The sequence below is a fragment of the Pan troglodytes genome, chromosome X, assembly GCF_028858775.2.
Source record: "Pan troglodytes isolate AG18354 chromosome X, NHGRI_mPanTro3-v2.0_pri, whole genome shotgun sequence".
Taxonomy (NCBI): domain Eukaryota; kingdom Metazoa; phylum Chordata; class Mammalia; order Primates; family Hominidae; genus Pan; species Pan troglodytes.
This window is the reverse complement of record NC_072421.2, coordinates 51,114,433-51,142,002: the sequence shown is the minus strand read 5'-3', so window position 1 is coordinate 51,142,002 and position 27,570 is coordinate 51,114,433. Positions and strand designations below refer to the sequence as shown.

Genomic DNA, 27,570 nt, shown 5'->3' with positions numbered 1-27,570 from the left:
TTTTAGTGTACAGTTCAGTTGTGTTAAGTATATTCATGTTGTTGTACAATTATTATTTCTTAAATGTCTTTTCTCAAATCTGTCTTAAAGTCACAAAATGTAAATAACAGATTCAAAGATTTACAGCTGAGACCCTGGAGGTCCAATATTCATAAGCTGGAAGGTTTACTATTTGATGGAGTCCCGATAGCATGGAAATGAGTTTGCCCTGGGATGGTGAAGAACAGCTTCCTGCCTTCAGATTTCTCACCTTCTCCTCTCCCCACCCTAACCAAGGTCTCAGGTACACATGCATGCACACAAAGAAAATGGTTTTATCCTTTCCAGGAATGAAAAATGACCAGAAAGTCCTCTTTGCTTCACGAAGTTCTATGGAAGCAGAAGTGCAACCTGAAATAAAAAAGATGAAGATGAAAGTAGATAGTGTTTACAAAATCTACAGACAAAGAACGACTACTGAGGAAGAGTAAGATGTCAATGTGTTCATTGACACAAATGCTGTTGTATGAACCATGTGTCAACCAAAGGAGACAATTATAATTTCCTTTAAAATATTTTATGCAATATTTGTGGCAAATTAAGTCTTTAGAAAATTGTGCTTGTCCTTCCTGCCATGATTTCTGTAATCTGCATATTTCCTTTCCCTTCATACATTCTTGTTTGTAATTGATTAGGTAGAAGAGGAGGAACTGGTACTGACGTCTTTACATTGAATACCTGGGTCACCTTTAGATCTATTTTCATAGTCCTTTAGGTTTTGGTCATATTACATTGCATTTTTCCTGCCATATGGCTAATCATTTTTTATTAAATGTGAGACACTGTAAAAAATATTCAGAAACAAACTGAGGCCTAGTTGGATGTTATCTTGCAGAAAAAATGGGAGTCTACTTCTGGTGAATGGTCAGGGGTACTAGCAGACCTGGACTCCCTTTATCCAGTCAGCAATTGAGGTCATCAGTGAAGGCTCAGTCCTTATAAAGGCAAATGTATTTCCTGTCCACCTTTATTCCTAGCGTGTGACTCTTCTGGGTCCCAACCAAAGCTACTGGACTTTAGTAGGGGTCACCTTCAATGGAAGACCCTCAACTCCACTTGTTTTCCATCCAATCCCATGCAGTGTGCAAAGGGTGCTCTGCTTCTTTACATCTCAGTAGTCCCTTCTGGAATTAAGCAGTGAAACTCAGGGAAATGGGCCCCGAATGCTAGGCTGACCTTTGTCCTAGGTTTTCTTATCCATCTTGTCCTCATGTCCTTTAATGCCATGTTAGCAACTGGATGCATTCAATCATGTGTTTTATATTCTGTCTGGTGTTCTCCATTGTTCTCGTGGGAGATCAGAAGCTTCAGATGCACTCATCCCCACTCAAAAGCAGAACTCCTCCTTTGCTTTTCTTAAGATTCATGTTTTGTGTTCCTAGTTCTCAAGAGCACAGCAGGGGTAATGATGTTCTCACTGGCTTCTCATTTGCATTAAACTGTGAGCTCCTTTAGGGTGGGAACAAGTCCCTGCTCCCCTTGCATCATCAGTACCTCACAACAAACTCCTTGCTTTGGGCTACTCCAGACAGCATGTGCTGAAGGATGGCTTAGGTGTTCAGAAACAAGTGCATTCACTTTCTCTTTAAAGTGTCTTTGTCCCTGTTTCCTAAAGTTTGGGGAATTTTACGTGTCCTTCATATGAAATCAATTCTCAAATGAGATCCTTTGAATCAGAATCATGAATGAAGTAGTGTGAGGGCAACACAGCAAACCTATCTTTTTAGGCTATTGCCATTTTCTGCCTCAACTATCGATAAACTGAACCTTGTTAAACTCGATCAACACCAGGGTTGATGGTTTGCAGTTATCACCTATTTCCAGGACATAACACCCTGACTAAGGAGCCACTCAGATTATTTTTGATTCAGTAGATGTGCCCAGCACTCAGATTTACCTTTTCTGTCAACCAGAATCTTTGAAGTCGATGACAAGAGTTCCAATTCTGAATCATGGAAACGTGCAGTGGTGAACTACAGGGTTAATGACACCATATCCTGGAAGGATCTCTCTAAGGCTGATTGTCTGGGTTCTGGCACCAGCCTCTGACTGAGAATCAGGTCTCCCCATGGGAGGAGTCAGACAAGGAATGATCCTCTGCTCCATCCTGATTGATTTAGTTGTGATGAGTTGGTCAGGTCTGGTTTTCCACATTGAACTAAAATGAGCTTTCACTGTGTCAAGCACAAGACTGACCCCAGAAGGACACATAGTGCATCTCATAGAAGCTTTTTATAGTCCTTGATTTACTTACTAGTGAGTAGGAGTATAGAGCTATGAAGAAGAGCTGGAAATTACAGAGGACTTGCCAGCAGGCCAGAGTGTGAATTTTTTATTTTTATTATTATTATTTTTTTGTCCCTCAATGGGAGGCTTCCATTCTCCCTCTCATTATGAAGATCTGTTGGTATATATATGGGAAGGTTGGCAAAGGACCTTTTAATCACAGTCTTCAGATACTGGAAGGGAAGAAAGAATCCCACACTGGCTACTGGATCATGTGCATACATTTCTTTCCTTTCTCATCTCAGGAAGCTGAGATGAAAGAACGTGAGCGAGCAGCAAAGGAGAGGCAGTTGTCAGAGGCGCAGGGAAGCTTGAAATTAGTAATTGAGGAAATACACACCTACAAGTGACTTCAGAGACTCAATACCAACCTCTTGGGAAACCCCTGTTGGAGTATTTTGTTTTTAACCTTTGTACAATGTTTATACCCAATTAACACAGAAAGATAAACAAATGGTCAGAAGACATATTGAGAGAGAGAGAAAATTCACACAAGAGAAAACAAAGTACTTTAAGATTTCCCAATGACTGGCCAGGCGCAGTGGCTCATGCCTGTATTCCCAGCACTTTGGGAGGCCGAGGCGGGCGGATCACGAGGTCAGGAGATTGAGACCATCCTGGCTAACATGGTGAAACCCCGTCTCTACTAAAAATACAAAAAATTAGCCGGGCGTGGTGGCGGGCGCCTGTGGTCCCAGCTACTCAGGAGGCTGAGGCAGAAGAATGGCGTGAACCCCGGAGGCAGAGCTTGTAGTGAGGGGAGATCGCACCACTGCACTCTAGCCTTGGGCAACAGAGCAAGACTCCGTCTCAAAAAAAAAAAAAAAAAAAAAAAAAAGAGATTTACCAGTGACCAAAAACTGTGAAGTAATAAAACGTTTCCTGACTCCAATGCTGGGCAGACTGTGTTGAAACTCAGTTTACGCAAACTTTTCTAGGGATGATTGTCATCATCCTTAGGAAAGTGCATTGTTGTAGGATCAATCACATCCTTAAAAAGGACTGTGCCTGTTTATAAGCCCAGTTGTTCTTCCCTGTGAAATATGGTAAGGATATTAGTACAAGGAGAATAGAGATTTATGATAAGTGATGCTCAATGAAGGATAAATTAAGGACATACTGAGAGTAGGTAAGGAAATTGCCAACTCAGAACCCAGCAGGCATTAAATAATAGATAAGGAATCAATATAGCAACAGTTTTTTATAGTACTGTATTTTTATAACCATGTGGAATGCGTTTTCTATCTATGGATAGATTGTGTAAGGGTACAGTTGTGAGGATAACAGGAACATGGCAGGTTATTTAAAATCATACTTAAAATGGCACTTTACCTGATAAAAGTGATTCTAAACCATAGGAAAATGACGGAAGACACAGAAGAGCAGCAGAAGTGGGTAGAAGACTACTACAGATGCCAGGTAAGGAGCCTTCTTCCCAGCAGTTGCAGAATCCTTCAGCGCTGATGCAAATGATCTCATGGCCCTTAGACTCCTTAAACATATGGTTTCTCATGTGTTGGCTTTTTCAGAGCGCCACTTCTGAAAGAAAGGCTCACGACAACTGGGTAAGTTTTTTTTTTTTCTTTCCTTGCTTTTGGACATAATCTGCCAGGTCAGGACGTGGATGTATTTTTCTCCCCCACAGCTCTGTGTTTAAGCCTCGCAGAGGGAGATGCAAGAGAAGAAGGCTGCCTACAAGCAGCACAGGTAGGTAATTGTGATGGACATTTCTAAGGATGTCTTTGTTTTAAGACAAAGCTTTGAGTATCTAGTAAAGAACTTGGTGTTTTAATTCTTATTTAAGTTCATTCTTTCTCTATCTCCAAGATAGGAAATGATTGAAAAACAGAGAGTGCTGGAGAGACACATTAGTCAGGAGCCAGCTAGTGGACAACCAGGCATAGAGAATCATCCCCAAAGAGGTAGGAGCTCACTGTGAAGGCAGCCATGTAACTTCTGCTGTACAATCCACACACTCTGCTTCTCCTTTTGGGGGTGAGGGGTCAGGGTGGAGGGTAATTGTTATGTTTCCTGGAAAGAGTTTCAAGCACTTACTAAAGAGAACAGTTGTCTCACTGGGTGTCAGGACACAATTTTCCTCAAATGCCCCAGCCAAATGGCTCTCGTCCAGTCCCCCATGAATGGTGGAGCTCAGTCCCCTCCACTGACTGTGGACACCACCCCATCCTGAGCTTTTGGTTACTTTTAACAGAGGTGATGAGCCTAGAAGGGAAATGAGCCAGCTCCACTTCCCACCTTGCGTCAGAGTGAAGGCTTTATTTTTCTTTCATTTGAGAAAAGCAACACCAATAACATTTTAGAATTGGAACTGTATGTCCTAATGAGAGAGGAAATTTTATTGCTATGTCTTCATGAATCAATATTGTACAATGAGATATGTTTTAGGGAAAGAGGCATTTATTTACTATTTTTGGAGCATCCTTTATTATTTTTGTTTGTTTAAATTGTTTATTGTGAACTATACAATTCCATTAGTAATAAATTTCTATGCAGTTTTACTCCTCTAACATTTTAAGTGTAACCCTAAAACTTTACAGTTAATTCCCATAGCTCTTACCTTTTCTCATTACTGTTAGTCTCTTTAAGTTATTTCTGTTCATTAATATTTATAATACCTGGTCTGATATGGAAGTTAGATTAAATATGAATCCAAAGAATTGTGAATGTCTCTATGGCTTGAAAAAAAGGAGCAGTGCTATTCCTGTCCAGGGTTTATTGATATTCTTTTTATCCTTGAATGCTCCTATTTTAATTTTTAGTCTGTGCTTAATTTATAAGTAGTTCCCTCTGATATGCACTGGGAACTTCTGATTTAGAGTTGATTTCCAGCTAGTTCGAGACCTACTGTTCGCAGTTAGTTGATTTGTTAAGACCAGGGCTCTGTGGTGTCCTTCTCAAGGACAAGGGTCCAGAGAGTTCCAGGGTCCTCTGTGGCATCTGGTTAATAAAGTCTGTAACTCTGGTAAGGGACCTGACTGTGACAAAGACAGTGACATGGCAGAGGTGGACATGGAGGGATTCTTATTCTGCAAAGAACATGCAAGCCAGAATAAGCCCCGATCCCTTCTCTGGCCCTTAGCAGATTCAGGACCTTATTTAGTTCCCATGAGGAACAGCAGCTGCATCCCAACTGAGAGCACAGAGGAGATAAAGGTAAATGCTGTGGTCATTTTCACTGTGCCTATTTCAGGACACTTTTGTCTTTTCATATAGCACCCTCTCCTGGCCTTGTCTCTGGTTTGTGTGTTCTGTGGTATCTTTTCTGTCTCTTTACTTTTTAAAAAGCAAAATATTCTCCACGAGGCTTCAGTCTTCTCCATTCCCAGCTGGTCATCTTTGGTGGCACTTCCAGAGACCATAAATGCTTAAGGGCCAAAGGCTGAAGAGCTTTAACTGTTCTATTTCCAGAAATAACATGAGAAGATGCCACTTAACTCCACTGCTATCGGTCTCATGGCCCAGTAGACCCTGACTGATCCTTTTTACTCAAGATGTTGCTGGGTCCCCTCCCCAAATATATGGGGATATTTTGTTGCTGTTATTTAATTCTATGGGGTAGGTGACTAACTTTTAGAATATCTGCTGTAACCCCCATAAGTGAAAAATATGAAAACTCATTCATCCAGTATTAATATGTGCTTTGTGCAATTCTGAATGCTCTTTGACAAAGCAAATTCCATAATTCATCACTGTCCCATCTCTCTTGGCAACTTTGCTATGCAAAAATGCCCCGTCTCCGTCCAGTGGTGCCCTTGATCGAACATTCTAGTTGTCAGAGGTTTTATATTTGTAATAGAAAATGTACACTGGATGTGAGATAGTGAAGAGTGAAAGTCACTAATTACCTACAAGGACAATTCCCAACAAAGGCCTTAAATTACGGTCAGCTAAGCTGTTTCTCATGTGGTCCCTGTAGCTTTCACAGCTGGTGAGTCCTCCGATCACACATGACAGGATTTCTGCACTTGAAATTAAGTCACGGTTGTTTTAATTCTGTTATTTAGAACTCCCATCTCATTTTTCCATGGACAAAATTGTTCTTTATGTCATAGTGCATTTAAAATTTGGTAATACCTGTGAGTTAAAATAAATATTATAGCTGTGCCTAACTGACTTCTATAGATTAGATTGTTCTATCAGAAAATCCTTTCCCAGTTCCCCTGCAGGATGTCAGTAATTCATATCTCCCCAGAGCTTTTTGTGCCCACAGGTTGTACCTCCAGAGTAGAGAAGACCCTTTGTCAGGAAGGGAGGCAGAGGGGGACAAGAGGGTCTTACAGGTAGAGATGGGATCAATTTCCACTCTGCCTCTTGCAAGCTGTGTGACCCTGGGTAAATTCTCTCCTTCCTCTGGGATCCTCTTTCTTTCGATTTAGTGCAGAGTGGCCACACTGACCTTGCAGCATTCTGAGAATCAGAGATAGGACATAAAAGGCCTATACAAAGTTCTCCCAAGAGTAGCTGTGATTCTTGTATGAATAATGGACTTTTCATTCCTCCTTTTCTTTCTGTTCATCATATGCAAGGAACCAACTTCAGTGATGGTGGTGAGGGAGGGATGGGAGTATACCTGGGCTAGACACTCATGTGTCTGGAATATGCTTTTTTATTACTGTGTAATGGCTCTGTCTTCCCTGGAACAGGACCCAGAGTGCCTGCATTTGCAGACAGACACAGTGGCATGTGGTGACAGCAGGTTATCCTCATGGCTTCCCTTCACACCCCCAGCTGTCCTCAGGACTCAGTAGAAGGGAGATTTTTTGGCACTGACACTGCTATTTTGAAATCTGGAGGAAAGAAAGGTGCCAGGGACTGTCACCTGCTGCATGGGGTTGGTGTTGGTGTTGGTGTTTTTGTCCATCATATTAATGCATTTTGAAACTTTTCTTCCTTCTGCTCTGCAGGTCAATATGGCTTTGGGAGGGCCCCTTTTTCAGGATTGCCCTACTTGCTCTACTGCATGGCTGGCTCTTCAGGACCATTTGTGGGCTGCCAGACACCTCCTCTGCCTGGGTGGCCTCTGGGAACACGACCACTGCCTCCATGCACACCACTTGGTATGTTGATCTGAAAAGTATGGACTGACTTTTAAAGCGGATTCATCTTTTTTCTCCTCATTGAATGAGTAGAAAGAAATGTCACAGATGGTACTGCAGGACTTTGCAATACGAGGGTAACACTGGCTGGGGACATGGCTATTTTATTTATTTATTTATTTATTTTTGAGACAGAGTTTCACTCTTGTTGCCCAGGCTGGAGTGCAATGGCGCAATCTTGGCTCACCAAAACCTCCACCTCCCAGGTTCAAGAGATTCTCCTGCCTCAGCCTCCCAAGTAGCTGGGATTACAGGCATGTGCCACCATGCTGGGCTAATTTTTTTGTGTTTTTAGTAGAGACGGGGTTTCTCCATGTTGGTCAGGCTGGTCTCAAACTCCTGACCTCAGATGATCTGCCGGCCTCAGCCTCCCAAAGTGCTGGGATTACAGACGTGAGCCACCGCACTCAGTGACGTGGTTACTTTTCTCAAGTTTCTGAGGGCACAAAGTGGGTTGCATCATCTCCCCATCACGAGCAAGGCAGCAGGTATCTCTTGTAGATGAGGAAAGAGATTGCTTATAGAAGCCATAAATACCAATTTTGCAGGCATGTATGGAACCTGGACCATGTGGCCCGCTCTGTGAGGGATGAGACGCACCCTTGACCTGCAGCGCTTCCTATGTCCTACAGCAGAGAGACACACACCAAAGGGCAGGGATCTTGTGACCATCCATAATGGAAGCACGAGTGAAGGGCCCCAGAATGCAAAAGAGGAAGACAGATTCTCCTGGGAATAAAGAGGAGGGCATGGAAGAGAGATAAAGTTGGGAGATGTCACATGGGGGTTTGTTGAACTCACTTAGGTGGAGCTGGAAGGCCACTTCTGGCAGGCGCAAGCAGTGTGAGCAGGAGCGTGGCGGCTGCGTGAGGGCCACAACAGAGCCACTATGGGAGAGCTCAGATGGCACAGTGTAGACAAGAGAATTATCCTTCCCAGAAGTTGCTTGTTGCCCTAAAGCCTTTAGTCCATTATCTGCGGGAAGGATGATTCTTTCCCTGGATGTGTGAAGGCTCTGGATCAGGGTGAATGAATGCCTAGAGGTCTGGGAAATTTAACTTGGTTCTATAAGGGGACCCTATTTGCCTGAGTTTATTATGGCTCAAGGAGACTAACAGTGGTTCAGTGGAGCTGCGGCCTTGGCCTTCAGAATGAACCCGACTCTGCTGGGGAACTGAAGGCCAATCCTGAGCTGCCCTGGCAGGTTGGGTCTCAGCTCATTCCTGGCACCCTCTGCTTCTCACCTCTGACTCCCAGCTTTGCATCTCCACATTGTCATGCAAAATTGTCACCCTTCCCTCTGTCCCTGCTGTCTGAGCCCAGATACCAACTTTCAGTGGAGCTCAGGGCCTCAGCTTTCTTATAAATGAGCTGGGGATGATGTGGTTTATGAGGTCATTGTGAGGACAAAGAGACCAAGCCCATAAAGGAAGCATTTTCCAAAATAGCTGACAGATGTTAGACAGTCACCCCCTCACTGTTTAAATGAAAATATTCCCACTCAGAAGATCATCAAAAGATGTTCATTGAAGTTCATTAGATAAACCATAGGCTGTAATAGCTCAGGCCCAGAGATTTCCAATCCCTGTTTCAAAAGATAAGGCAAAGCCCCTGTCTCCACGATTAAAATTCAGATTCTACCAGATAAAAGAAAAGATAATTATAAGAATGTGTACACAGTTAAACTGTAAGACCTATACCTGAGACCCATAGATAATTGCTTTCCATGGCATATAGACCCAGATGCAGCCACACACAGAAGTATTTATCAGGGGCACAGATATTTTATAGAAGACAAAGTGTATATAAGACAAAAGAAGATCACATGGAAATAATTTTTTTTGTTGTTTTTTGTTTTTGCTTTAAAGGACAAGCTGAAATTTGAAGAGGCCCCTGAGCTCTGACAGCCATGCTGTGGCTCCTACATAACTTGGAAAAGTATCCAATACATTTTACGCTGCCTGCCCAGTGCTGCCTCATCTGTCTCTAATCTTCTGTAGTGTTTCCCCTAATAAAGGTTTGCAGTCCTATCTGTTTGGGCGTCTGTTTTCTGGAGGACCAGATGACCCCCCGGTGTACCAGGTATGATTCCTCATACACTGTTCAAACCCAGGCAGATATTGCAGTGCTGGCTGCAGAAGCAGGGTTGCCCTTTGGGTAGTGTCGACTGGGAGGGCCCCAAGGGGGCTTTCTGGGGTGGGGAAATATCCCGTATCAAGCCATGAGTGGAGATTGTGCTCATTCATTTTAGAAATAGTCATCGGGCACCTGATGCCTGCCAGTCACAGGGGTTCCTTGTGATAAGATGGACAGGAATGTATCCCCATGAGGTGGCTGATTTATCTCAATAGGGAATAGAAGAGGGACCAGCAGTGGCTGTGGAGCCAGTGATGAGACCCTGCAGAAGCTCAGGGTTTGTCAGAGCCCTATCCCCACTGAACCAGCTGCCCCTAGTAGCACCAAATGCAGGTGGGTCTGACAGAAGCTGAGCGGAGAGCAGACATTTCTCAATAAGTTTTGTGTCCCCCCCACCATCTTTCTATAATTTTCAAATTGTGGGATGTGCAGAGGTCAGTCGTGAGAGGCTCCCTCTGAACAGGGCTGGAAAGGAACACAGAGTGTAGGGGGTGAGGTTTGTAAGAGAAAGGAACAGGCAGAGAGAGAATGGGGGTGGGGAAGAGAAAGGGGGTAGCGGGAAGGGCAGAGAGAGAGAAAGGAGAGGAAAAGGAGGGAGCAGAGAGAAGCAGAGAAAGAGAGAGCAGGGAACAAAGGCCCAGGTGAGGGGATAGGTTGTATCACTATTATCGTTCAAAGATTTTTTTAATTTCCATCTTGATTTCATTTTTGACCCAGTGATCATTCGGGAGCAGGTTATTTAATTTCCATGTATTTCTGTGGTTTTGAGGGTTCCTTTTATAGTTGATTTCTAATTTCATTCCACTGTGGTCTGAGAGAGTATTTTATATAATTTTGATTTTCTTAAATTTACTGAGACTTGTTTTGTGGCCTATCATATGGTCTATCTTGGAGAATGTTCCATGTTCTGATGAATAGAATGTATATTCTGCAGCTGTTGGGTAGAATGTTCTGTAAATATCTGTTAAGTCCATTTATTGTAGGGTATAGTTTAGGTCCACTTTTACACTGTTGGTGGGAGTGTAAGTTAGTTCAACCATTGTGGAAGACAGTGTGACAATTCCTCAAAGACCTAGAGACAGAAATACCATTTGATCCAGCAATCTCGCTACTGGGTGTATACCCAAAGGAATTTAAATCATTCTGTTATAAAGATACATGCATGTGTATGTTCATTGCAGCACTATTCACAATAGCAAAGACATGGAATCAACCTAAGCACCCATCAATGACAGACTGGATAAAGAAAATGTTGTACATATACACCATGTAGCCATTAAAAGGAATGAGATCATGTCCTTTGCAGGGACATGGATGGAGTTGGAAGACATTATCCTCAACAAACTAATGAAGGAACAGAAAACCAAACACTACATATTCTCACTTATAAGTGGGAGCTGAGTGACGAGAACACATGGACACATGGGAGGGAACAACACACAGTAGAGGCTGTCAGAGGAAGGTGTGGCAGGCGAGAGAGCATCAGGAAGAATAGCTAATGGATGCCAGGCTTAATACCTAGGTGATGGGATGATCCGTGCAGCAAATCACCATGGCACAAGTTTACCTATGTAATGAACCTGCACATCCTGCACATGTACTTCTGAACTTAAAATAAAAGTTGAAGAAAAAAAAAGTCATGCACTTTATTGTGTGAATGTTTTGCCACACTTAAACACATAAATATTATATGTATTATATATATTCAATAAATATAAAATATTAAACAATATATAATATACTTAATAGATATAAAATATTAAACAATATATATTTAAAATGTAAAATTATATATATATATATATGTAAATGATCTCTTCTGGAGGTTAAAAGAGGCCAGAGTAAGTAGGGCCTAAAAACAAGGGCTTCTATTGATGGTTTTGGAACCTTACAAATATACTAAAAACCACTCAGGTATATACTTAAAATGGTGAATTTTATAATATATGAATCATATCTCACTTAAAATATTTTAAAGCAAGTAGCTGTGTGACCTTGGCAACTTGTTTAGCTTTTCTACCTTGACTGATTCATTGCACATTCAGCTTATTGTCTTATCATGAGAGAGAAGGCAGGATGAACATTGGGTGACCATGAGCTGTATTGGCTCTAAAGGCCTTGGAAGGTCTGGATGGTCCCCACCTCTCCAGTGACTCCTGCATCCCAGCCCCCGACCCTCTGTAGTCTGTGCATGAACCCTCAGAGGGTTTCTCTAGTGCAACCTGATCTCTTCCACCCAAGATGCCCCGTCCCCTACCTGGTGTACCCTTATTTATCCTTCAGCTCTCAGAACAGGAATTTCTTAGGGAAGATTTTCTTAATTCCGTAAAAGAAGTTAGATTCTTTGTAATATACCTTCAATGAGTTCTGGTCCTTCACTTCAGATCACTTATTTCTGGTATTGGCTATACTTCTACTACACAATTCTTTGATTAAATCTGCTCTGCTACTCTACAGCCCTGTGAAGGTTGTTGCGGCTTTGCTTATCACGATGTCCCCATGCTTAGGAGAGTGTGGGCTTTCCATAAGTGTTCATGGAATGGGTGAGTGAATGAATGAATCAGAAACCAGGCACAGAGAAAGATAGAGGGCCCTCTTACGACTCCTTCAGTTGTTCTGTAGCAGAGTTGTGTTAGAATCTAGGTCATGTGACTTCTAGTCAAAATATCACCAGTCTCACATTTTGTCTAATATTTTAAAACATAAGAGATGATTACTCCTAACCATTACTTTTCTGACCCTATGTACAATGCCCCTGTCTGTCTAAGACTCACACCACTTACCTTTACCACCCTCTACTACTCCTGGTTGCTATAATTTACCAATCTCCCAGTCATTCCTTATCCATTAAAGCCTTCATCACGAGGTTCATGATCTTTCCTTTACTCCACGTCCCACCATCATCCTGAGTGCCTCCTACATCTATATGAATGACAAGTTCTACCCTCTGGTCTCTTCATTTATTGACCCTGATCTCTAGGGAGTGTCATGACACTTAATCCACCTGTGGATATACTCTTGTGTTAGCATCACCTGCAAATGTTCTACCTCTGAAATCTTAAGTCTATGTATCTCACTGTTTGACCACTGCTGCTATGGACTAAATTGTATCTCTCCCAAATCCATGTGCTAAAGCCCTTCTCCTCACTGTAATGGTATTTTGAGATGGGGCTTTTGGGAGGTAATTGGGTTTAGATGAGGTCATGTGAGTGATGCCCTCATGATGGGATTCCTGCCCTCATAAGAAGAGACACTGGGCACGGTGACTCGTGCCTGTCCTAAATACTCTGGGAGGCTGAGGCAGGAGGATCACTTGAGGCCAGGAGTTTGAGACCAGCCTGGGCAACATAGTAAGACCCTGTCTCTACTAAAAAATATATAAATAATTAGCCAAGTGTGGTGGTGTGTACCTGTAGTCCCAGCTGCTTGGGAGGCTGAGGTTGGAGAATCACTTGAGCCCAGGAGTTTGAGGCTGTAGGGAGCTATGACTGCATCACTGCACTCCAGTTTAGGCAATAGAGCAAGACCCTAACTCTTAAGAAAAAAAAAAGTAACAACAACAAAACAGAGAAAGAGACTTTTTGCTCTCTCTCTCTCTTTCTCTGTCATGTGAGAATACCACCAGAGGTTGATAGTCTGCAACTCAGAAGAGGGCCCTCCCCAGAACCTGACCATGCTGGCACTCTGATCTTGGACATCCAGCATCTACAACTGTGAGTAAAATAAATTTTGGTTGTTTAAGCCACCCAATGTATGATATTTTGTTACAGCAGCCTAAAACAACTACCTTCAGTCATTCCAGCTCCATTGACATCCCCAGTGCTTTGCCTTCACACAACTTATCTGCCTTTTCTTGAATTCTCTTCCTTCCCCAGTCAGCTTAGTTTCTTAGTCTTTCATCTTAACTATTTTCTTTCCAATATCACTAGATCCCTTGCCCACTGCCCTTTTATTGGATCTTCTTGGCACAACTTTAATCCTGCTTCAATCCAACTGTTTACTTTCACTATGCTTATATCTGTATTTTAGAGTGATATTGGAGAAAATCACATAACTACATAGATTAGTGACTTTGAAAATGAATGCTCAGCAACCTCAAATGTGATCTTATAATTACCCATTTCTCCTTTATTTTCGCAATCTGCTCTTTCTTCCATATTCAGCAATGATCATTTTAAACATCCTCCACTCAGAATTCTATCACATCATTTTCACATTCTCGTCAGGTGACATTGCCTCATACTTCACAGAGTAAACAGGAATTGTCAGGTGGAAACTAGCTCAACTTCCTGCTGTGAAATCTGTAAGTTTATAAGTTATCTGTACTTGTAATTCTTTGTCTTGCAATGGAAGGGGGGTCCCTTTAGATTAAAGCAATTCCTTTTCCCGTGCTTCATATCCAGTTCTGCATTTCTAGTGTGTGCTAGTGATTTGACAATGTGCTTACACAGTGAATGGACAAGTTTGGTTTCTGGCTGAATGGTGAATCAGCATCAACCTACAGTTGCTGTCTTCCCATAGCCTTCATAGATGTTCAATTTAGTGATGTGTTTCCAGTCCTCAATCACCCCAGGGCTGATGGATCCTCCTACAGACACACAAAGCTTCAGACTCTTGAATCTGTAGCTGGAGAGGCATCAAAAGTTGTTCTTAGCCTTAGTGAATATTTCTACCAATAACAGGTCTGTTGTGAGAAAGAAACTTGCAAAAATGATACAGATATTGCCAAACATATAGGAGGTACTCATTAAGTGGTAGTTTATGTTCTTATTACTAGTCTTTTAGATAATCTATTCAGACATCTCAGTTACATCAGTCTCTATGAAGATTCATTTACTCTTCTGGACAAGAAGTATTAATGCTAAAAGTAAGTAAGTATTAACTGATGGTAGGAAGCCAGCCTTCTGTAGAAACCCTTCTGAGTTCTATTATCACCCCAAAAACCTTACCTGTGCATGAAGAATGTGTCAGCAATGGTAAGGTAAAGAAGGAACTAATTTTCTGAAGTCTGGGGATGGAGAGACAGCCACCAATTTTACAAACTGGCCTGAAAGTCTCTGGATATTATGAGAAGTTTCCATAGGGCCCCAGACATAGATAAATAGTAGCGAACACTTTTTATAAGCCCACAATTCATTTTATGTGTATTTTATTTTGGTGATGGTAGAAGGGTCCAGTGTGGGAAGATGATTAGAGCAAACCTCTTCATGGTCTCAGATAGAGATAGAATGACTATGTATTTTGAACACAAGAGTGTCAATTAATTGTTATGTGGTAGCTCATCTGTATTAGATAATACCTGACCTGCCCACCGAGTTAGGTCTTGAGACTAAGAAAGATCAGAATTGGATAACTGTTTCTGAGTTAATTCCAAAGGCACCATTTTATCATTGCCTTTTTATTATTAATTTAAGGGTACAAGTGAGAGTTGACTATTTGTAAAATTTTAAGTCCTTTTCTATCAAGAGTATAAGAAATAATCTGTCTGGGCACAGTAGTTCATGCCTGTAATCCCAGGATTTTGGGAAGCAGAGGTGGGAGACTTGCTTGAGCCCAGGAGTTCAAGACCAGGCAACATAGTGAGGCCAGGTCTCTAGAAAAAATGAAAACAAAAAATATCCAGGTGTGGTGTCATGTGCCTGTAGTCCCAGTTACTTGGGAGGCTGAGATGGGAGGATCCCTTGAGCACCTCAGCAGCCTGGGCAACAGAGCAAGTCCCTGTCTCAAAAAAAAGAAAGAAAGAATCTGAACATTTTATATGGGATGGCATGTTGATGAATAAAGATATACTGTATTTTAACTTAATTATTTTTAATTGCTCCATAAAATGCCAATGAACTAGGCATTTATGTCATCATAATTTAATACGTTGCTATTCTTTGCTTCCACAAATGCTCCCTTCAGAGAGTATATGTCCTTGCTCACACAGCTAAAGTAAAATTTAGAGTTAAATAATTATTTAGCAAACTCTAAGGCATGATACAATGCTTTGGAACCTGTGCTTTCTCATTAATCTTTAGTGATGATTAATCTGGGCATCACCCAGACTCCACAAAACATTGGCAGTTCCACTTCTCAGTGGTTACCCTAGAGAATTCTAGGATATGTGCAAAGATTCTTATTTCAGCAGCTTGGAAAAGATTCGAGTATCCTTGATAGGTACTTGGGGCTCATTAACATATAATTCATTCATACTAAGGAATACTATGCAATGATTAAAATATATTACACATATTATCATAAATAGAGCTCTAAGGAACAGTGTGGAGTGAAAATGCAGGTTTTACTATGATATACATAGTATGATACCATCTATATAATCCCATCCCAATATTTCAGTATATTGCAATGAAGATGGGTAGATAAATATAAATTTATTTTTAAAAGGCCTAAAAGGATTTATATCCAATAAGGAAGGTGGTCTTTGTTTTTAATATTTACCTTATTTATAGGTAATGTATTTGTCTTTAATGTTTATCTTTTTAAAGGGAGGTGTAATTACAAATTGATTAAACAAACTCAACCTTATGATTATAATTTAGTTCTATATTCTGGACTCCTGTGGAGCCAGAAGATATGGCTTTGAAAAGTCACAAGAGAATAAAAAAATCCCACACTCTAATGAAGTTATTGTCATAAATGGCAACAAGATAGGTGTGTTAATGAAAGATAGGATTGGATCTACTTCAGCAAATTGAGGATTCCTAATCTTATTTATGATACCATGAGTGGAAATGGACTCTCTCCTGAAAGATCCTCTCTTACCTGGCGAAACACTTGTGCTGAAGCAGTTCCTGGTACATCAGTGGATTTGCAGATAGAGTGGTGACGGAAGACCTGGACAGAGCCTGGGACCCCAAGGAAGAAAAAACCAAATCTATATGTTAAGTAGGAAAGACAGTTGAGACCGTGGCGAGGGAAGGTCCAGGGAAGGCCACTAACTTTGAGACTCGGCTGGGTCATGCCATTTGTCTTGGAGATTTAGTGATTCCTCACCCTCCAGACCTTCGGAGATAATTTAGCTTTAGCTGTGTGAAACTAGCAGCTATCATGTTATTCACTGATATCTGAATAGATACACAATGAGGCATTTACTTCTGGATCCCAGAAGCCTTGTTTTGATCTTTGTTGCTTTGAATAATAAGCCTGGATATTGCCAGTAAAATTGTGGATTGTGGAGGCACTTAAGAGGTTAGCACAACAGTTTAGAGATTGTGCTGTGGAGTTCAATAGACCATGATTGCTTAATGTCTAATTCCACCTCTGTGATTCCTTGGACTAGGTACTTATCTTCTATGAGACTCAGTTTCCCCAGTTTTTCCTTTACAGGGTTGTTGGAGAGATGAAATGAAATAATGCATATGAAGTACCAGTGAATAGTCAATGAATAGTAACTGATATTAATATTGTCTTCTTCAATCTCATTATTGTCCTTTAAAAGTTTTCTTTTCAGGCCAGGCACGGTGGCTCACACCTGTAACCCCAGCACTTTGGGAGGCCAAGGTGGGTGGATCACCGGAGGTCAAGAGTTCAAGACCAGCCTGGTCAACATGGTGAAAGTCTGTCTCTAGTAAAAATACAAAAATTAGCTGGGCGTGGTGGCGGGCACCTGCAATCCCAGCTACTCGGGAGGCTGAGGCAGGAGAATCGCTTGAACCCGGGAAGCGGGAGGTTGCAGTGAGCTGAGATCACGCCATTGCACTCCAGCCTGGGTGACAGAGCAAGACTCTGTCTCAAAAAAAAAAAAAAAAAAAAAAAAAAAGCTTTCTTTTGAGTGCTACAACTGAAGTAGCCAAGTCCTCCTAATTCCAAAGGCCCTAGAGAAGTGAGGGGGCATTGCTCTCAGAAGTAGGGAGAGCATCTTTAAGTCAAGATTACATTCCGAATTTAATTCTTGATTTGCCCCATTTGGGGCATGAGCCACTGAGCCATTGCTAATGCCTCTTTCTGGCCTCTGCCCCACATGTCCCACAACAAGGACCTGGTCTTACATTTAGAACAGTCTCGGGACAGAAAATTGGCGTGTGACACAGAAACACACAGGCTCCTTGGAGCTGAGCTCCCAAGGCAGTACTTAGAGATAAAGATCCATCAAAGGCATCACTTACACCAAAAAATATTTGTTGGCTGGAGGTCCATCCACCATCTAAAGAGGAATAGGAAAGCCATTTGGATTTTCTCATGTTGGTACTAGCAACAACAATAATACTAGCTATTATCAAGCACTAATCTGTGGAGAGAAACAAGGACCACCCAAATGAAAACAAACAAAGGCTATGAGGCCAGGAGGCTAATGGAGTCTCCTTAAATTCTGTGAGTATCACTTAATTGGTGTGATATTGCCTTCCAGGATTCATGGCTTTCAGGGGTCTCTGAAGTGTTCTAGTAAGCACTTTTATTAATTAATGAATTGAATAAATGAATGATCTCCTAAACCATTTTAATAAATGAGTTAGAATAGTTTCTCCTATTCTGATTCTCTACCTGATATCCACTGGCCATTATAGCATATGAGAGTCAAAGCCTTTGAGGTGAGTATGAACATCACATACACCTGTTTCCCCTAAGGAACCTTTGAGTAGAGTTTGTTAAGAGAACTTGAGTGTGGAGTCACAACACACAACCATTTATCTTAGGCAGAATTGAATGTAAGGTTGAGAAACTTAACCACAGACAAACCAAACTAAAACAAATGCAACCCAATTAATTACTTAATTGAGTGTTCAACCAAAGAGATTGAAATCAGTTTCAGCATCCCTTGAATTTGCCAAGAGAGACGTTTACTTCTGAACCCCAGAAGCCTTGTTTTGATCATTGTTGCTTTGATTAATAAGCCTGGATATTGCCAGTAAAATTGTGGCAATTTTACTGATGCTAGAAAGAGGCATTAGCATTGGCCCAGTGACTCATGCCCAAAAGTATTCGTGAGCTACTTAAATAATTTTTTAAGGGGTAGTGTGATGACATGTGATTCTCATCTTAGAATCTGACTCTAGAACCCCAAACCCTCATAAATTGTGACTCTATCTCTGTGTTTATCTCTACATATAGTGGTCAACACAATTATTCACCCCAGTGCTGGTAGCACTGAAGAACAAGTAACATCCAACGGTGCGTCTTTGGGATAATCATCCTGGATCCCTCCTCAACTGCATGGATTCACTGCTCTTCCTCTTTGTACCGTGTACTCTTAGATTTTTGATCTATAGTAATCTGCTTTCGATCCTTTGGTGTACACCCTCCCACCCTGCTTTCAGCCCTGTTCCTTCTCTCAATATTGATGTTTTCTGCAATCTTGAGTAACGAACTCTTTTTTTTAGCTTTAGTCTCATGAAACTCTCCCTTTACCACTCCAGAGAAGAGCTTTCAAGCCTGAATAGGGTGTGTGAGGACTATATCTGGAAGGCTGGCTGAAATCCATTCCCAAATCATACTGGGAATACTCGGCCAGTTTGGAAACTCCCATTGTCGCTTTGGTGAAGAATACAGCCATTGGATGTTGACTTTTGGTCCCCATGAAGGTCTGCTTTGGAGGTACAACTCTGTAAATTGCAAAAGATGCAACAGCAAGGTTCTAAATTTAGGTTCTCTGACTTAGAGCCTAGGCTCCTGGTTTGGTAATCTTTGATTTTTTAAAATAACAGCTAGTATCTTGGTATATTGGGGGATGATTTGTTAGAGGTGCAGCTGCCATTTTTTCCCTTAATTTTTTTGCATTAATTTCTGTTGGATAAGTAATATATGATGCCTTTATGTTCCAGCCTTGTTTTTCTCAGTAAAATACCCTCTATTTACTCAATTGCTCAAGGCAAAAATCTGTAGTAATCCTTATTATCAGTCTTTCCCTATGTATCTACTTATCTACCCAGCTATCTATGCCACATCCTAACCACTGGCAAGCCCTGACAACTTTACCTCTACAACGTGTCACAAGTCTGTCTCTCTTCATTATCTGTACTCAGGGCTGGGCCTAAGGTGGAGCAAGTGAAACATTTGTGACAGACATGATATTTAAGGGGATACCAGCAAATTCAGTAGTCAAGATAAATAATATTTTAGTGAAATATTTTTAAAATAATCAAAACTACTGTCAAAAATTAATAATAAAATATCCAAATTTAATTTAATTAATTTATTTATTTATTTTTGTGTTGGAGTCTTGCTCTGTCATCCAGGCTGGAGTGCAATGGTGTGATCTCGGCTCACTGCAACCTCCGCCTCCCGAGTTCAAGCAATTCTTCTGCCTCAACCTCCCAAGTAGCTGGGACTACAGGCGCCTGCCAACACACCCAGCTAATTTATATATTTTTAGTAGAGATGGGGTTTCACCATGTTGGCCAGGCTGGTCTTGAACTCTTGACCTCAAGTGATCTGCCCGCCTCGACCTCCCAAAGTGCTGGGGTTACAGGTGTGAGCCACCGTGCCCAGCCACAAAATTTAAAATAAGTACATGACAATGAATGCTCCCAAAGTGGCCAAGTATACCCAATACGATTTAGGAATGGGATTCAGCCAAGCCAGCTTCAAAGTATAGTTCTCACACAGCCTGTAATCCAACCAGGCAGTTGCATGACTCGCCTTACTTGGTCACCCTAATGTTGTCTCTGGTTCCAATAAGATTGTATTTATAAAAATAGAAGCAGGTGATCTGTCAGCAGAAGTTTGCCAATATGATTTTATTAATTAAAAAAATTAAATTATTGTATTAAAAACATAAAATTTATGAAATTATAAATTATAAACAGATATAAATATATAAAATAAATATGTAAAATTATATACAAATTTTTAAACTTCAATTATGAAAATTATTTTATAATTTGATTTTTAAAATGTATTTGAAAATTAAAATATTATTTCTCTTGATCACTGGATTTTTCAGTGCCCCTTTACATTTTGTGCCTGAGGCGAGTTCCTTATTCGCCTTGCAAATTCCCAGTCCTGTGTCCACTGCCACCATCATGGTCCATACCAACACGGCTTCTCACTTAAACGACTGCACTGGCCTTCTGCCAGGTCCCTTTACTACCTGTCTTGTCTCTCATTGTTCAGACAGCAGTTGAAGGAGTTTTTAAAACGTCACTCAGATCAAGTCCTTCTCCTCCACATTCCACAGACATTTCCTACATAACCTACAAGACCCGCTGTAATCTCGCTCTCCCTTGCTATTCAACCGCCTCTCCTCCTACTCTCTTTTCCACTCACCACACTTCAGGCACCCTGGTATTCTTTCTGTTCCTCAAACAAGTCAAGCTCTTTCCCACCTCAGGTCCTGTACCTTAGTATTCTCTCTGATATTATTCCTACAGATATTCAAAAGGCTGGCTCTATAGTATTCAAGTCTCAGCTCATCCTCTCCTAAGAAGCCACCAAATCTAAGATAATTCCCCCATCTCCACATGAGATCACTCTATTTAATTTGCCTGTTTTTGTTGGGAGTTTCTTTTGGAAACTGTATTATCTTGATCATTTATGTGTTTTCTTGTTGTCCATTTTGTTGTCTAGAATATAAAATCCATGAAGATAGGGGCTTTGTCTGTCTTGTTCATGGTTTTTTTTTTTTACATCTCTGGACACTAAAATATTACTCTCTAAAGATGGCATTTATAATTATCAAACTTAATACACTAGTCCCACCTTATCCCTGGGGGATATGTTCCAAGACCCCCAGTGAGTGCCTGAAACCACAAATGGTACTGAACCCTATATACACTATCTTTTTTCCTAAACATGCATACTTATGATAAAGTTTTATTTATAAATTAGGCACAGTAAGAAATTGAAAACAATAATTAATAAAATAGAAAAATTACAACAATATACTGTAATAAAAGTTGTGTGAATGTGATCTCTCTCTCTTTCTCAAAATATCTTATTGTACTGTACTCAACTATTTTGGACCATGGTTGACCACATGTCACTGAAACCACAGAAAACAAAACCACAGATAAGGGGAGACTACTGTATTTGGCTAACCTGAGGATAAACATGGCATCATGTTGTTTTAATATGTATTTTCTCATATCCCAGGGCCAGTGGGTTTTTTTTATTTGTATAAATTTAAGGGATACAAGTGCAGTTTTGTTACATAATGGTGAAATCTGGGCTTTTAGTGTAACCATCACCAAAATAGTGTACATTGTACCCATTAAGTAATTTATCATTCTTCATCCTCTCAAAACCTCCCACCTTTGCGAGTCTCCAGTGTCTATTATTCTACACTCTAAATCTGTGTGTACACATTATTTAGTTCCCACTTATAAGTGAGAACATGCAGTATTTGACTTTGTATTTCTATTATTTCACTTAAGATAATGGCCTCCAGTTCCATCCAACTTGCTGCAAAAGACATAATTTCATTCCTTTTAATGACTGAATGGTATTCCATTATATAATTTTGTATATATATAAGCTTTTTATTATGTTTTGTAATGTGTTTATATTTTTATCACCTATTTTTTTACCATCTCAGAATGAATGGTCAAGTATGAATCAGAAGATGAGACGTTCACTCAGACTGAGAACTTGTAGGCCAGATCAGGGATTCTTCTGTTGAGGATGTTGGGGAGTTACTCTGTTTTTTTTTTTTTTTTTTCAGGACTAGAAATTACCATTAAGCTTCTCATTACAACCACTCACACCACCTTCTCATACAACATTCTATCTTCCAAAATCAGACATTTTCTTGATTTAAGTTTCTCATTTTCAATGTCCACTTACTGAATCAGCTCCTTGAAATCCAACCACCCATCATAGCACTTATCTGACACCAGGAGCTTGGTCTTCAAGGTAGGGCAGTCAAACATGGCAGAGACCATGACTGGGAACATAGCCTCACTCGCACCAAAGCATTGGGCTTTAGACACGTGTAATTGTTAGCAAATTTCCTTGGCAGTCAGCTGGAGACTCCCAGGCACAAAGATGATTCCTGAAAAGGTCTCAAATAAGGCTTCATACATATCTTTTGAGCAGAGAATATTTCCTCAAACATCCTGGAAGGCACAGATGAGGTCTCTGGAATACCCTTTCTCTTGGGAGTTTCTCCTCTGTATTGGGGAAGCAACATGATGGTGGCTGAGGAAGAACTGAGACACGCAGGAGACTGAGCTCATTGAAACAATCCAGTGATCAGTGGCTCTGCTGCTGTTATCCTTTCCCCTCGAGCAGTCCTAAATTTATATGGTTAGGCTTCAGACCACTAGTTACTTGAAATGTAGCCTGATTTTGAAACTGTGATGCAAGGGGGTTGTGAAAACTTCCCCTTTGTTGTTTCCTCCTGGCTTGAGAATGGCTTGTGCTATGGATTTCTGGATTTGCATTGGAGACGAAAAACAACAACAACAACAACAACAACAAACAACTTCCGGCCTTTGGCTGTTTCTGTAGATTCTTTTGCATCCATCTAACACCTGTTGGGGGCCTTCTATGAGACTGGGACATGCTGGGTGCACTTGTGTGCCAGAGGCTGTTCTAACAGAGGCTTCTCTTCACTTTTCAAGCTTGGAGAACTAGAATACTTCTAGGAGCAACTGATGATGACATTGCTTGTCTTTCAATGCTTACACTGCCTACTATAGATATACTGATTATGGAAAAGGATCTAGTTAACCAGTACAGGCCTTTCCCACATACCCCACCTTTATCTTCTGCTTCTCAAATTGAAATTCTTGGGCACCATAAAAAAGTCATTTTTCATAATAGCCCAAATGTGCAAACAATCTAAACAATCTAAATATCTATTGACTGATGAATTGATAAACTTTGCTATTGGCCTCCAGCTCCTTGCCCTGGTAACTTTCCTTAGTTATTCTTGTAAGTCCTACATTTTGTAGCTATTGCTATTGGAGCAAACAATTGTCCAGGACCCCAGATTCTACTCCTTACAGCATGGCGTAGATGGTTTTGACTTGGAACTTTTTAAAGAAGTTGTCAGGGGTCATCTATCACAGATCCTGAAAACACTCTATAATGCACTCAGGAAACAGCTAATATGAGCTATGCTATTTTCATACGATCTTACCAGGAAAAAATAGTTACAAAAGATACCCAGAAAAGAAATGAAAATGTACCATATGGTATCACCAAACATGAACTGGTTATATTTTAGAATACATCTGCTCCCAAATTTTTATTTCATTGTTTTAGAAGACTTCGACAATTTGTAAATGGATTAATTGGTTAATCCAGACACAGTGTTAGATGCTGGGGACTCAGAGGTGAAGCAAATACTGCCCTGGCCCTCGAGGGCTTCACATAAATCACCAGTTGTAACTACCTGAGGTAATGGAGATACAAAGCACCAAGACTGGCTTGAGAGAGTAAAGGAAGTCTACCAGAGCAGGTGATGGTAGAGCCCAACTTGGCAGCAAAGTGAGATTTTTGCCAGGTAGACAAGGAGGGGAAGGAAGGAATGACAGGAACAGGGAAGCTGATGGGCAGGTAAGTGTAAGGAACCATGATGGGCTTCTTCCACCTGGTACATTCAGGAGACTATGAGTAGTCCAGGTTTTCTGGAGTGAGGTATAAAGTGACAGGGCAGGGGGAATGCTGAGAGATTTGACCAAATAGAATCATGGTATTTTAAAAGCAAAAAGCCAAAAACATCACCGCCTGCTGAAAAATACACAGATGTTTTCCTCCAAACTTAGGGAAGAAAATCCAAATCCAGCCCCTGCCTCCCTCTCTGCCCTCAGCTGCCTCTTCCTGCTTCCTCTCTCATTCTGCTCCAGTCACAAAGGCTTCCCTGCTTGCCAGCTGGATTTCTAAAACCAAGAGAACCTCCTGTGGTCTCTAGCAGGCTCCACCATGGACTCAGACTAGATCTTTCTATGACCTTCAGAGTCTTCTTCCCCAATACCCGCTATCCTTTCTTGAAGCTCTCCTATACCATGTTTGTCTCAGGCCATATGAGCTACTACTCTTTTTACTATTTTTCCAGATAAACCCAGATGACTGGCAGCACACTAGTAATTTCACCCTCATTGTAGGTGAAATTCACCAAGGACCTTTTTAAAGGAGGAGAATGATCCTAGAACAAAATGTTTTGTGAGGTAGTGAGCTTCCCATCACCAGTGATGTTCCAGCAGAAGTTAAATGCCCGTTCCCAGGGAAGTTGTAGGAAGGAATCACTCACTGGGTGGGATCACATAGAGGACCTCTTAAGATTTTATTCTAACTGTACACAAACACCTAGACAGACATTATAATTTTATTAAAAGAAGGTGATATAGGTATCCCATAATTAAGCAAAATATATAAAGTATAAATTTTTCAAATAAACAAATTTGAAGGGGTGTATTTCATAAAAGGGATCCATTTGGGTGACTTTAACTAGAATACTAAAATATTACAGGTAAAAGGGACTTTATTCACTTTGTTTTCTAAAACAAGAATTCTTTCTAATAGAACATTTTAGCACAATTACATTTGTTTAGAATTTGACCTGGTACATAGTAGGAGATAAATACATATTTGTTTAATGAATGCATAACCAAAGAAAAAATGTGATGTATATAACTTTTCAAAAATACAGCTATCGTTCCAAGTAAGATTCAAGTGTACAGTTTTGGCTGAGAGGACCTAGTTTGAGAAGTTGCTGTTGAGTGCAATAACAATAGTGAAAGGTGCTTGTTTTGTTTAATTTTGGTCTTGTTGTTTGGTCATTGTTGGAGAACAAAAGGTCAACAGTATTTTCTGGTGACAATTATATTCCTTTTAAAAATGTGGATCACCAGTAAAACTTCCAAAAGAAAACATCTTCACGTGTCCTTAGGTTATGTAAATGTCTATTGAGGTGCTCGAGAGGAGGCATGTTGTCTCACAGTTCCCTTATTCAGAATGTACCTGCCCCCACCCCTTATACATATGACCCACCCCAAGCCTCAGCTGCACTTCACCACCTGGTGAGTGGAGAGGGTGCCAGGCATGGTAAGCACAATCCCCACATGGCAAGCCCAGACAGTAAAGGTCAGATCTGTTGGGAGTGGCTGGGGGTTGAGATTATGAGGCTCATACCTATTTCTCTAAACTCAACACCCCAGTGGCCAATCTTTTCAAGAAATAGGAGGGAGAGCTTTGAATGGACTCTGGATTCATGAGGCAGCTTTTAGGGTCCCTTAGAGACCCTTCCCTGTGGCCTCATCTTTTGCTCCCCCTATCCCTTTATCACAGGAATTGCTGCCTCTAATACTGGGATGGGATCTACATTTTCAAGGGACGGTTCCTGTTGCACCTGCTTTTTAAATGAAGCTGACTCTAGCATAATATCAGCTGCTTGGAAAAGAACACCAGTCTCATCAAATAAGTCATCTTCATTGCCCGGCACATTGACTTGTCAAGTTCCAAATGTCACAGCCTGGGAAAACTCAAGAAAACTACAAAGCAAATTAATGCTGGAGCAGTGGGCCCTATGACTTCAGCAATTTGAATTCATGATTACAAAAACTAGAAAAGCAAAGACCCACTGCAGTGCTCAACATGAACCAAAACACAAATAGACTCAGCATTTTTAGTGTTTTTATGACTAGAAACAGAATCTATGCATACTGTACAAAGTGAACAGAAAACAAACATTAAATTAAAATAATGCATAATCTCTGATTTTTATTGTTTTGTGTTAATCTGTATTTTCAATTTTTGTATAATGTCCATGTGTTTGAAATAATAAAATAATGAGGCATTTAAAACTAATTACTTTCAACCTTCACATAATTTTGTACTTACGTTACTTTGTTAGCAACTATTTCATTAAATTCAGGATTCTGGATCTAGTGGGCCCTATCAGGTGAACAAGAAACCATAGTGAGAGAAGTTGAGGAATCTGCAATGAGTGTCTAGAAAAGTTACTTGAGCAGACTCACGGCATCTCAGACTCATCAGTACCTGCTGGTTGCTGCAAGGTGAGTGGGAGATCTGCTGGCTGAAAGGACCAGAGGAAGGCCGGACACCTCGCCCGTTCTTAGAACACCCTTGTTTTTATCAGCTTGGGCTGCTATAACAAAACACCATCGACTGAGTGGCTTATCAACAACAAACGTATTTCTCACAGTTCTGGAAGCTGGAAGTCTGAGATCAGGATACCAGTGTGGCCGGATTCTGGTGAGGGCCCTCTTCTGGGCTGCAGACAGCTGACTTCTCCTTGTACCTCCACATGGCAGAGAGCAGAGAGAGGAAGCAAGCTCTGTCTTGACTCCCATAAAGACACGAATCCCATCCATGAGGGTTCCACAATTATGACCTTATTTAATCCTAACTAGCTCTCAAAGGCCCCACCTGCTAATATCCTCACACTACGGAGCTAGGTATCGACATATGGGTTTGCGAGGAACAAAAACATCCAGTCCATAAACGCTAAGATCACCCAGTGACTGCCACTCTCTAGGATTCTGGGAAACAACATCTTTTGTATCCCCTGGTGGTCCGGCATACCAGTACAGGGAGCTATTTATTGCTGGCAATGGCCGGGTCTTTCCTCTCTTATCTACAGTGTATCTCCCTCCTGTGGGGTTAGGGATATGTGGTGGGTGGAGGGGTGAGAAGTGACAGGCAGCTAAGGAAGGCCATGAGAAGCAAGTAGCAAGGGAGAAAGTGCAAAGCTGCATGAGGTGGGTAAATAGAGGGGCAAAACCCTGTGACTGATGACCTCAGTGACTATGCAGATCAAGTTCCTGGGAGATGAGCATAACTTTAGATCCAGTACCAATCAGGTTCCTAGGTTTTTCTGGCTCCCATGGGTGGTTCCCTCATCCTGTCAGAGTGAGCTTCATGCCGATCCTTTTTGTATTGCTGGGTATTCAGGACATTGTGTTTGGAGGTCCACAGATCCTGTTGATACAGAAGGATTGCCAGAGTGCAGGCCATCCTAGGGTGGCCACCATAGCTGCCATGGAATTTTGCTCTAGTGAGAGAGAACAAATAAATGGAGAGATAGTCCATGTAAATGGCCTGGAAAATTCTATAGTTTTGAAATGCGTAGTCTCCCAAAATTGATCTA

At 41.1% G+C, this 27,570-nt stretch overlaps 1 protein-coding gene and 1 pseudogene across 1 annotated transcript; one reads left to right on the top strand and one right to left on the bottom strand.

Moving 5' to 3' along the window:
* Nucleotides 1-9,510, top strand: LOC107971215 (nuclear pore complex-interacting protein family member B7-like). Its single transcript, XM_063804194.1, has 7 exons — nt 1-466; nt 3,684-3,744; nt 3,855-3,890; nt 3,971-4,032; nt 4,153-4,247; nt 7,251-7,403; nt 9,311-9,510. The coding sequence occupies exons 1-4, from the start codon at nt 192-194 to the stop codon at nt 3,980-3,982; spliced, it is 384 nt and encodes a 127-aa protein (XP_063660264.1). The 5' UTR covers nt 1-191; the 3' UTR covers nt 3,983-4,032; nt 4,153-4,247; nt 7,251-7,403; nt 9,311-9,510.
* Nucleotides 9,005-26,794, bottom strand: LOC107972778 (acyl-coenzyme A synthetase ACSM6, mitochondrial-like; annotated as a pseudogene).
* Between the last annotated feature and the right edge of the window lie 776 nt (nt 26,795-27,570).

Coding starts and splice junctions, on each gene's coding strand:
- LOC107971215 (XM_063804194.1), top strand. CDS start 192: ATGGAAATGAGTTTGCCCTGGGATGGTGAAGAACAGCTTCCTGCCTTC. Junction 467..3,683: donor AGAACGACTACTGAGGAAGA/GTAAGATGTCAA, acceptor TCTAAACCATAG/GAAAATGACGGAAGACACAG. Junction 3,745..3,854: donor AAGACTACTACAGATGCCAG/GTAAGGAGCCTT, acceptor TGGCTTTTTCAG/AGCGCCACTTCTGAAAGAAA.